The sequence below is a fragment of the Taudactylus pleione genome, unplaced genomic scaffold (genome assembly GCF_031769625.1).
Source record: "Taudactylus pleione unplaced genomic scaffold, aTauple2 ptg000292l, whole genome shotgun sequence".
Classification (NCBI taxonomy): Eukaryota; Metazoa; Chordata; class Amphibia; order Anura; family Myobatrachidae; genus Taudactylus; species Taudactylus pleione.
This window is the reverse complement of record NW_028284694.1, coordinates 4,085,979-4,098,578: the sequence shown is the minus strand read 5'-3', so window position 1 is coordinate 4,098,578 and position 12,600 is coordinate 4,085,979. Positions and strand designations below refer to the sequence as shown.

Genomic DNA, 12,600 nt, shown 5'->3' with positions numbered 1-12,600 from the left:
AGAATCCTTTGGACAGAGCTAGAGAATCCTTTGGACCTCAGGAGGGATGTCTCAAGAGCCTCGCCGTCAAAGACAGACGACCCAGGTCCGGAAAAAGGCAAGGACCCTGAGAAAACAGGTCCGGACGTTGAGGTAGCAGGAACGGAGTGTCGATGGAGAGACTCCGAAGATCTGAATACCAATGAAGTCTGGGCCAAGCTGGAGCCACCAACAGGACAGTGCCTCCGTCTTGTTTGAACTTCCGAAGAACTCGAGGAAGAAGGGAGACTGGAGGGAATAGGTATGCAACCTGAAAGGTCCACTTCACTGACAATGCGTCTACGAAGGTTGCCTCGGCATCCCTTGTTCTGGACCCGTACACCTGCAGTTTGTGATTGTGTCGGGAGGCCATGAGGTCCACCTCTGGTAGGCCCCATCTGTTCACTAGGAGTTGAAAATCCTCTGGGTGAAGAGACCATTCCCTAGTATGCACGTCGTGACAGCTGAGGAAGTCTGCTTCCCAATAGAGGACTCCCGGAAGAAGCTCTGCAGAGATGGCTGGGAGGTGACCCTCGGCCCATGTTAGAATGTGTGACACTTCTGTCATTGCTTCCCGACTTTGAGAGTCTCCTTGATGATTGATGTAAGCCACTGTTGTTGCACTGTCGGACTGAACCTGCGCAGGTTTTCTGTGAAGTATGTGCTGGGCCAGTTTGAGGGCCCTGTAGACAGCTCAAAGTTCCAATATGTTGATTGGCAGGGTTGCTTCGACCGATACCGTGAAAGGAGTGTGGACTGGTCACCACGCCCCAGCACTGGAGACTGGCATCCGTTGTTAGGATTACCCAGTCCAGGATCCAAAAGGGGCAACCCTTGGTTAGATGAACTGAGCATATTCCACCATGTCGAAGGTGGACACCATGGATCCCAGAACCTGATCGACACTCGTCGACTGTGGAGACAGCTGCGCACTCATAGTTGAAGTGTGGTGATCTTGTCTGAGGTCAGAAAGATTCTCTGATCCTGAGAATCCAGCACGGCTCCCAGATGAATAATTGTCTGTGAGGGATTCAGGGAGGACTATTTCCAGTTGATTAACCTTCCGTGCTTGTGAAGGAAAGCAATGGTTAGCTGTAGATGACTTTGAAGCACCTCTGGGGATCCTGCTAAGAGCAGGTCGTCATCCAGAGACAGTAGCAATCGGATAACCAGACCACGCAGTTTGGCTGCCATGATATTGTATTGTACTATACTGTACTGTAAGTCAGTGTAAATCTATTTGTTTATGTACTTTGTAAGGCGCTGCGGAACACTTGTGGCGCCATATAAATAAACAATAATAATAATAATAATGATAGCAATCATTTTGGTAAACACCGGTGGAGCTGTGGACAGTCCAAAGAGCAGAGCCTGAAATTGGAAGTGTTGCTGTAGTATAGCAAACCAGACATAACGCTGATGATAGGGCACTATATGTAGATGTAGGTACTGAATATCCAGCGATACTCTAAAGTCCCCAGGCTCCATTATGGAGCGTAGGGTATCCCTCCTGAACCTTGCCACCTTTAGGAATTTGTTCAGGGATTTGAGATTGAAGATAGGCCGATGAGACCCATTCGGCTTCTGAACCAGAAAAAGAGTAGAATAATAACCAGTCCCTCTCTGAGATAGTGGGACTGGCATAATTACCCCTGCTTGCAGCAAGGACTGTATAGCTTTCTGGATTTGGAAGGCCTTGTTTGGGTCTGAAGGAGGGCCTGTGTAGGAAAACTGGTGGGGGGGCCGTCTGAGAAATGAGAGGGTGTACCCGTGAGAGACCACTTCTCTTACCCAAGCGTCCGTAGTGGTTTGACACCAGCACTGGGTGAACTGAAGAAGTTGACCTCCCACTCTGGGATTCCCCAGATGAAGGCCTGTTCCGTCAGGCTGAGGGTTTATCCTCGGGTTTAGAAGCGGGGCATCTGGTGTTCCAGGTCTGCTTGGTCCTGGGTTTGGCGGCCCTCGTGGAGGCCGACTGCCTAGGAAAGGACTGGCCTTTAGGCTTTCCTTGAGGACAAATGGAGTTAAAAGATGTAGTCCGAGGCCTTGTAGTAGAAGTTGCTGAAGGCAGAAATGCCGTTTTTTATGCTGCCAACGTTGCTACAATCTTGTCAAGGTCAGGGCCAAACAAGATCTCCTCATTACAGGGTAATCCTTCAAGGCCTTTCTTGGAATCCGCATCTGCCTTAAATGAGCGCAGCCACAGAGTACGGCGGGTAGATACAGTCGCGGACGAAACTCTGGAGGCTAGGAGACTGGCATCCAATGTTGCTTCTCCAATATAGGAAGCTGCATCTCGAATGTGAGCAACAAAAGACATCTGATCCCTAGAAGCTTCTGAGGGAAAAGAGTCTTCAAGTGCATCAGCCCAGCTCTCTATAGCTTTAGCCACCCATGCAATAGCCATGGTTGGATGGGCAACAGCCCCTGAAAGAGAGTACATCGATTTAAGGCAAGCTTCCACCTTCCTATCCGTAGGATCCTTTAAAGAAGTAACTTTAGGAATAGGCAACGTAGCACTTGTAATTAATCGCGTAATATGGGAATCCACCGCAGGGGGTGATCCCCATTTTGCCCAATGAGCCGCAGAAAAAGGGTAACATGAGGTCAGACATTTTTGTGGTTGAAACGCTTACCAGACGATTGCCAGGCTGCAGCCATGTGTTCAGCTATTTGAACCGATAGAGGGAATTCTGCTGAAACAACTACTTGTTTAAACAGAGGGTGCTTGGATTTATGGGCTGGATCATCATCTTCTATTAATAAGATCGAGCTGACAGCTCGCACTAAGGCAGGAAAATTAGTTTTTGACCGACGCTCATCCTCCTCCAGAAGGGAGTCAGGGTTATAGAGATCAGCATCATGGCAGCAGGAGGAATGCAGCTTGGCAAAGCCAGACCCCAGTGGAAAGGTGCGCTGAGCTGAGGGGAGAAGCCGCTAAAATAGGGAGGCTGCCTTCCCTGGCTTATGATTAACCCCTGGGATGCTGGTTCCCAAACCAAAATGTCCCTGGTGGTCTAGTGGAGCGCAGGGTATGGGGGGCCTGCGTCCACACTCAGAACCTCCGGTCTGTCACCTGAGACCGGAGGTATGACTGCCAATACGCGGGTCACCACAAGCGGTGACCCGCCTTACCTGTCCCTGTGCGTTCGGCTGCAGTCAGGGTTATCCCACAGGGCCCGGCTAGCACAGAGCCTGGGGGCCCGCCAAGATTCCCAGATCAGTACTGACATTGCGGCAGTGGCGGGGTGAAAGAGCAGCAGCGCAGACGTCCTATGGACAGTCTGCTGTTGCGCGTTCTGAAGTTAGTAGATAAAACTAATAAAATCATAAAAGAAAAATAGCTTTAGGATTGCTAAGCAGCCCGCTGCGTTAACAATGACCCGACTCCGGCCGGGCACCAACAAAACTGAGGTGCCTCTGGCTCGGGGGTATAGGGAGGATGAACCGGTGCATCCTGGGAGCTGAAAACTTTAACTGCATGGTGCCCGGATTCAGTCCCATCACCTACACCCCAAGGTCTCCCTATGGAGCCTATGGACCCTGAAGAAGAAACTGAGGTGCCTCTGGCTCGGGGTCGGTGCATAGGGGGATGGACCGATGCATCCAGAGAGCTGAAAGCTTTAACTGCAAGGTGCCCAGTCCTCAACCACCACCTACACCCTAAAGTCTCCCTGTGGACCCTATGGACCCTGAAGAAGAAACCAATGATTTTTGTAACTAAACCCCACAGAACAGAAGAGGGATGCAAATGATAAGGGGAGAAAGGAAGACAATGCCCTCCAACAACAGACAACTGCCCAATTGATTTCAAGAAGTGGATTTCACTTAAGTGCAAAAATTCTTCTCTTTCCCATACATTAAACGCAGGGGACCTTGGAACATCTCACCATGGGAACATCTCAATGCTGTCCCCATGGGAGGAAATGCTCTGAATTTGCTGTGCACATCCAAAACCAGCTTCTCTGAATGCAAATACAATCATTTATGGGCAGCACAGATGGTGTAATGGTAGCATTACTGCCTCACAGCACTGAGGTCGTTGGTTCAATACCCACTACGGCCCTAACTGTGTGGAGTTTGTATATTCTCCCTGTGCTTGCGTGGGTTTCCTCCGGGTACTCCGGTTTCCTCCCACACTCCAAAAATATACTGGTAGGTTAATTGGCTCCTAACAAAAATTACCCCTAGTGTGTGTATGTGTGCACATGTGATAGGGAATATAGATTGTAAGCTCCACTGGGGCAGGGACTGATGTGAATGGCTGAATATTCTCTGTAAAAGCGCTGCGGAATATGTGTGCGCTATATAAATAACTGGTAATAATAATAATAATAATAATTTATAAACATATGGACAGATAACTAGATAACCACAGGATGCAGAATCTCTGATCCAATGTAAAACTGTCTAATTACTGAAGAGACCCAACTATTGATAGTCATCTTGGATGCAGGCCCACCCTTCTTACATACAGGCCCAAAATGCCATCTATTTTCCAAAAATGTGAAGTCCTATATCAAGATTTCTTTCCTCACAGCCCTGACAGCATCCAACAAGTTCAGAATGGCAATAAGGTGGAGCCTGGATACAATCTTAGGTTGAAAGGGGGGCTCTGTCCATAGAAAAGCTGTATCTTCTTAAAAAAATATATGATATGGAGATCTGCAATACAGTGATCTTGCCAGATATAGAGCTAAAAGAAAAGTTGTCTTTCACATGAGGAACTTCTACTCTGACTCAAGGATGGGGAAAAAGGGTGTTGCATCGCTGGCACTGGATAGATTTAGATCTCTGGCCTATATCATTGGCTCCACTACACTGTCTGAAGGTCCTGACTTGGTTTCCGTCTTAAGAGGAAGCCGCCACAACGGGCGTGTAGCCATCTTGTCTGGTGTTGCAAAAATCACCTCAATTGCCTTTAAGCAGTAACACTTAATGGTTATTCAACTAAGATGCCATTATGTTGATACCTGGCTAGCACCTCATTCTGATGATCTGAAGAAATATGCCTGGATGAAATGACCATGCCCCCCCCCCCCAGGTGTACGGTAGGCCTAATGAAAACTCTTCTGCCCAGTTTTCCAAACCCTGATATGAAGATGGCTGAGATTACAGGCAAGATTGCCAGAGATTGTTCTGGCATAATAGCTGTCTACACCGCTATACTCCTTTGGTCCCAGTGTCCCCCGTCTGGATGTATAAGAAATCATTTGGTAGAGTTCATTTGCAAGATTCAGACATATTTCTGGATTAATACAAGATTATTTGACTTCTACACCCAACAGAGTGAGGGTTGCGGCTTTGATGTAACTGAATCCTATCATGGGAAAGCCTTAATAGTGATCACCCGAATCAGAACCCTAAAGGAACTGTGACATCTGCTGTCCTGGAGACCAGATGCTGTACAATTAATGAATGCAAAAATCCTAGACTTCTGTGCTTTTAGTGTGCTGATATTTTAATCTGCTTGGTTTGTAGGTTACACAGCTAAACCTAAATTTACATTTAGTACAAAACTAGAGCACTTTGTATCCATTTGAGCTGACTTTATGCCACTCAAAACACTCAGCAGACATTTGAATACATGATTAGGATCAAAACACAGGTTTGTTGCATCTTTTTTGTACCACAAGGGTGTCAGCTCCTGAATTATTTATTTATTACCAGTTATTTATATAGTGCACTCATATTACGCAGCGCTTTACAGAGAATATCTGTCCATTCACATCTGTCCCTGCCCCAGTGGAGTTTACAATTTATATTCCCTAGCACATGCTCACACACTTACACACTAGGGTTCATTTCTGTTGGGACCCAATTAACCTACCAGTATATTTTTGGAGTGTGGGAGGAAACCGGAGTACCCGGAGGAAACCCACACATGCACAGGGAGAATATACAAACTCCACACAGTTAGGGCCGTAGTGGGAATCGAACCCACAACCTCAGTGCTGTGTGGCAGTAATGCTAATCATTACACTGTCTGTGCTGCCCGATGTCATATAATTGAGCAAATGCACAGTCTTCCACTTTTTATCCAGGGTGAAGAGAATAGGTTACATTTTATTGGTGATCAACTGCTAATGCTGGCCATACACGCTACAATTATCAGGGCGATCCGCCTGATATCGGCGGATCGCCCCGATAATTGTAGCGTGTGGGGGGGCGACCGAGGGTTAAATATTGCTCGGTCGGGCATGCCGGATTGTCCAGTATGCCTGTCCGATGCAATATTTCCCGGTAAACTGTCGGCCGCATCGGGCAGCGTATGCCCAGCCGCGGCCGACAGACAGACATTTCCTACGGAAGGAACAGGGAAATGTCTCCTCCCCCGGGGGCCGAGCGCGGATGTCGGGCTGAAATCTCACAGTGTATGCCGGCGACATCTGCGGCTGGCAGGCTGCCAGATAAAATGTCTGTCGGTCTGACAGACATTTTATCTGGCCGTGTATGCCCAGCATTAGAAAGTGCAATTATAATGACATACAAAGTTACAATTTTGCAGTGAAAAGAAATACAAAAATATCAAGTATTCAATAGATATACACAGTATGAAATGCTGTACAGTTTATTAAGGACATTAAAAGATAAAAAGAATAGGTGATCAGAAAGCAGGGACCTTACAAAAAAAAATACTGTAATCTAATAGGATTAGTGCTGGTTACTGTGATCTGATGCTGGTATGCTCTCATTTTAACAGGATTAGCTACTGGATCTGCTACTCTTATGCTGCTATCACTTAGAAGCTACATATAAATGCAGATAAGTCTATGCTTTCTCCAGACCATGAAAACTGAATAATTCATTGCTTTATGGACAATGTGAAGCTTTGTACAATTCTTGATAAATATGTAGTTTCTATATACAAACAAAAACCATCACTGGCTTTTAGTAAATTAATCCTGAAATAGATCAGCGTAGAGCAGAGGGTTTCATTACAGAACATGTCATGAATTGTTTATACTCACTGTACAGATCTGTCTCATCTAGAATCTCTGACTTTATTATTTCTTCTATGATATCCTCCAGCGTAACAATCCCCATTACCTCATAGAAAGGGTCCCCTTCCCCTTCGTTATTGACCCGTTGGACTATGGCCAGGTGAGATTTACCTGGAATTGCAAAATAACAAATATATTAGTTTATCACAACAACAGTCATATTACACCAGGTTTCTAATGCATTCTAGGGGGTAAATTTACTAAAATGAGAGTTTTTAGAAGTGGGCCTGATTCCGCACGCAATGCAGTTGCTAATATCAGCGGGGATATGTAAATGTTTGCATTCGAAATGCGATCTCAGCCTAACATGAGGACGCCCTTACTCACATCCGTACACTTGGGCAACATAGCGAAACAATTGGTAACATCGAGTAACATCGGACCCTTACGCAGTTAAGGAAGGTCAGACCTCACTCACAGGGGCGTTTCTAGAGAGGAGGGGGCCCGTGTGCAGTCTCCGACATGGGACCCCTCCTCTCCGCCCGGCAGCGCACTGAGCTGTGCGCGGCCAGCGCCGGAGTTATAGACTCTGGGCACTAGAGTGTGCGCAGAGTCTATAGTGTATGCACAGGTCACCGGGAAAATGGCCACGGCGGCCATTTTCCCTGTACTGTGCATGTGCAAATGACAGGAAAATGGCCGCCGTGGCCATTTTCCAGTCGTTTTACAGCGCCTGACCCCCGCGCTGACGTGAGACTTCGGAAAGATAAGTATTATTATGGATGCAGGGTGGGCGGTGCAGGGGCCCCCTGGACCCATGTTTCCCACACACCCTGCACCCATTATAGATACGCCCCTGCTCATTCAGGAATTGCTAACTTCAGCGCACGCTATGAGGCCTCAGGCTGCATATGGTATCGCAGTGACTAATTTATGCATGCCCCTGCAACGCCATCCCAACGCACTGGCACGCCTGCGTTCGCCCGACCACTCCCTTCACCATCCACGAACGGTACTTCCTGTCAATCACTCTGCGATGGGTCTGCATACACACTGCGCTCATTCCCGATCGCAGTGGCTAGTTCATGTGCTGCAATGCATACGCAGATCTCGAAAATCGTCCGACTGCATGAGTCTTAGCACATGCGATCCTTGATGAATCAGGCCCATTGTTAAAAATGCACAATTACTGAGCACTCTGGGGCCGATGCAGTGTTGAATGCGCTTTGGCAGTAATTACAACCAGTTGGCGTGCATGCAGAAATTTTTTTAAATTAGCCCATTTGCAGAGTTGCACACATCTATGTGACTGTGCTGCCCCTGTCCATATGCTTGGGTTCATAGCCGCATCATTATCAGTGCAAAAGTCACGCACGTTTAACTCTGCATAACCCAGAGATGCATTGACACGTCCTTTACACGCCCCATTATCTGTAAGCAGAGATATGACTGAGTTGCCTATGACTCTAAATTCAACAAAAGACGTGTGCACTCGGGTACGGAGAACGCACAGGGCTAAAACATGCAAGATCCATCTGCAAAACTGATTAGCGTTCTATTCAGCATCAGCCCCACTGACAGCATATAAGACTAAACGGATGTACTGTGCTTTTAAACAAATTCCATTTAAAAATATTAACCATAATGTCGACAGGTATATTATGTAGACATAATATCAACATTGACTATAAGTCGACAATATGGAGATATTTAGACAGGGATATAGGACCTCATTCAGAGTCGGTCGAAGCGGCCGCACGCCACCGATGTTCGCTATACTGCGCATGCGTAAAGTTCGCAATGCGCGTGCGCAAACTAGCCGCTACGATCAGAAATTTCTCTCTCCTTGAACACAGCCAGGTCGGTAGTTTGAGTGACAGAATGAGGCGTTTGTGGATGGTAACAGGGGAAGGTGCTTGAAAACGGGGGAGTGGAGATCCGAACGCAGGCGTGCCTGACTATGCAAACAGCGTTTTATGGGAGTGCATACGGTTTATGGGAGTGCATAATTAACAAAGTAGCGTCATGGCACATGTGACATGGGAGGTTTTTACACTGACATGATCGTAGAGCTTAAGAGAGGGTATGGTCAACCTTAAGCTCTACGACCAGTTCCGATGGCTCTCGATGGTCTCGATTACTCCTTACATGCCCGGAGATGACGTGTAATGCGTACGAGAAGGGAGCGTATTTTTTTGTCTTCCGGCCGCTTCTTCCCCTTGGTCGGCCAGCTACTGATCCGAACTTAGGGACGCAACTTGCGAGGGAATCATTTGCATATCCGGCCCCTTTTCCCATACGACCGAGCGGCCGCTTCGACCGACTCTGAATAAGGTCCAGAATGTAGACAAATAATATATAGACAGTCAACATTTATAATATAGACAAATCATAAGGTTGAAACCAAAATATCGACAGGGTCAAAATGTTGAGTCATAATCAAATGAACCAAAATACTGACAGATGCACCCGACAGACGGCATCTTAGATGCTTTTAAAAGGAGGCGTCTTATACCCCTTTTCCACTGCCAGCAATAACCCAGGTTATTGCACGTTAGCGTCCAGCAACCCAGGTTACTGCGCAGTGTAAAAGGGCAGGGTTGAAACAAGCGAGGTCGAGTAACCCGGCATTTCAACCAGGCTCATGAAGCAGTGTGAACGGGTAACCCGGGTCGATGCGTTCATCTTATGAAGATAATCTCCAAGCGCCGGCTCATCACGTGACACCGATGGCGTCATCGACCTGGCATTAGTGATGGGTCTTGCTGTCTGTCTGTAAGGGGTCTCAGCCGGGTCACACCCGGGATGGGTGCGTGAACATAATCTTGGGTGCGACCCGGCATAGCAGTGGAAAAGGGGTATGAGACACCTCTGAGAGCCAGGTATGACAAATAGTTACATTTAAGAAAAAACAATAACCAGCCCTGGACCCCTGAGCCTGGGCTGGTATTGGAATATAGGGGAAAAAACAGTGTGGGGTTCCCCTCCCATTTTTCCAATAACCAGCACCAGGCTGAACTAGCTGGGCATGACGCTATAGCAGGGAGACACAAAGCGTGGGGTCTTCCTGCCATAACACAGTGCTGAAATCCCACTGAAAGTTAGGTCCCCCCTTCCAAAGGACAACATTCCTGGGATTAAGCTCTTCTACGCACCCCAGGGCTTTGGGTACGTGGGTAAAAAATTAAATCTTGTTCTTTACAGGCAGCCTACAAGTCCCAGCAAGCCTGCCCCCGGCATTATAGCACTTGGCGAACCACAAGTGCCAGCATACCTGGACATTAATGGCTCACTGGTCCCTGTAGTCGGCCTGTACTATTTACCGACTGTTGTATGATTTTATTAACCACTCCCCCACATATCCCTTGTTCTCCACTATAATAAAATCCAGGATTCAGGTCCAGGCGAACGATACCCTTGCAGAACCATGTTGGAAATGTAATCGGGTCATTCCATAGAAATGAATGGTGAAGCGCTGATTGACTCAGAGGGACACTCTTAGCCAATCAGCGCTTCCCACATTCCTTTCTATGGAGTGTCCAAGAATAGCTCCTGCGGCTTTTTAGCTCTGTCACAGCGTCCATCTCTGAAATTGTAAAACACTTTTGGCATAATCAATTAGCAATCAATTTCTGGCGTGCTAATACGTGAAACATTAGGACAGGCTCACATAACCTGAGGCTGGATATGCTTTTGAGAGGAGTCCCCAAGTCAGTTTTAAATAACCCTTTTTGGGGTTAATTATAGGCAGACACATGCACCAATCAACAGTGATCTGTGCATGATTCTGCAAAACACGCTGCCTAGGAGGTAGTCTATTTAAAACTTCTATTTTGTTTGCTTAACTTATACCTGTGATTATAATCACAATTCTTGATAAATTCCCGCTCTTGATAAATTCCCGCGTCTATGGATATTACCAGCAAAATTGGTCGATGGTGTATTTATTACTAGTTGTTTTCACCTGTTTTACAGTTTCATGATTTCTCACCCGAATTTGCCCCTAGAAAATTTGCGAGTTTTAAAAAATGGCTAAACACACCCATGATTGCAATCTCGGACCAACATGCCAATATGTCGTACGATCCTGCGGATCGGAGCACATAATGGGTACATTGTCTAGTGTGTATACAGGATATGCGCGCTCCTGTGGGCCGTTAGCGACATCATGCAGCATGGCTCATCCCTCCCGCAGTCGGGCTGGGTACATATCGTCTGACGCAGTGGTAGCCAACCCTGGTCCTCAAGAGCTACCAACGGTGCATGTTTTGCAGGTCTCTTCACAGAATCACAAATTATATAATTAGCTCCACATGTGGATCTTTTCAAATGTGTTAGTTAGTAATGAATACACCTGTGCACCTGCTAGGTGGTCTGGAAAACGTGAACTGTTGGTAGCTCACGAGGACCGAGGTTGGCTACCCTTGGTCTGACGTGTACCCAGCTTAAGAGTACCATTTAAATAAGGTTTTGATAACTGGATGTCTATTAAGCTATACACTGAATATAGTGCATGCAGACTATTTTTAGGAGATGCTGTTACTATGTAAATCTATGCATAGATTTTAATTTGCGCAATTTCTATTTGTGCTTGTCTATTAATCTCCTTTTTAGATTGGGAACACCAAAAACACACTGATTCATATCACATTTACTAAAACTTATTAAAATTATTCACTGATTCAATGATTAAATACTATAATCTTGGGAACTGCTATCACTAGGATACTTGCTCCCATATTTTATGAAGATCTGCACCTTTTGGGCCTGATAGATGAACGCTGCTGTGTCTGTTGCCGGAATCGTGTCAGCTATAATATGCAAATGCTAGTTCCTGCTTTCCGCTGGTGTAGTAGCCTGCGTCTGAATGAGCAAGCCCCGAGACACCAACTTTCAGCGTCTCTGCATGTGTCACTTCAGGCCACCTCAGTCACCACCCAGGATCGCCCATGACTTTGCCACTACATTCATAGTCTGTCCCGATCGCAACAGAATCTTTGGGGGTTCGCTTTGTGTAGGAAATGCGTTATGGGGGTTTCCATAACTATGATATACTGCTTTTTCCTCACCTAACAGACACCAACAAGTTGTGTTACATCAGGGCAACTGTACATCTAGGGCCTGATTCAGAGATGTACACTAAGCCGATAGTTACCGCACAACTCCAAAGTTTAGGGTCCTGCGATCTCACTCGCAGTCCCCCAAAGCTGCAGCATGACTGATATGCTGCTGCGTTTGGGGGTGGCGGATGCGGGGGCATGGCAGGCCACCGTTCCCGTGAACGGGGATGTCACCCCAGTTTTCCTGAAGGTACGAGGCCAAGGTCTGGCTAAAGCAGTGACCATCGGTTGCAATAGTGATCCCAGGCTGCGACCTCGATCGCAGCGCTGGGATCACAGATGCAGCAAGGCGGTGTCGACACATCCTGCTGCATTTGAGATGGCTGGACTTGCTCTGCCGTTCCGTCCATTTCTGAATCAGGCCCCAAGCCCATAGGATATATTTCCTAACCCACATTTATTATACTATTTTATTAATCTCTAAAACACACATTTGTTCTATCTTTACACAATATCAGAGGAACACATTTCATTTCAGGACCCGTCCACTTTTCGGTAATCCTCAACCTTATTTATTT

General features: G+C 46.8%; 1 protein-coding gene across 1 annotated transcript in view; it reads right to left on the bottom strand.

Annotated features, from left to right (window-relative positions):
* The window catches only part of CNNM1 (cyclin and CBS domain divalent metal cation transport mediator 1), a 54,352-nt gene that overhangs the window by 36,092 nt on the left and 5,660 nt on the right, over window positions 1-12,600 (bottom strand). Inside the window, exon 2 of the mRNA XM_088482766.1 lies at window positions 6,990-7,133. Within this exon, the coding sequence (XP_088338892.1) occupies window positions 6,990-7,133 (144 nt within the window). The remainder of the gene's footprint in view (window positions 1-6,989; window positions 7,134-12,600) is intronic.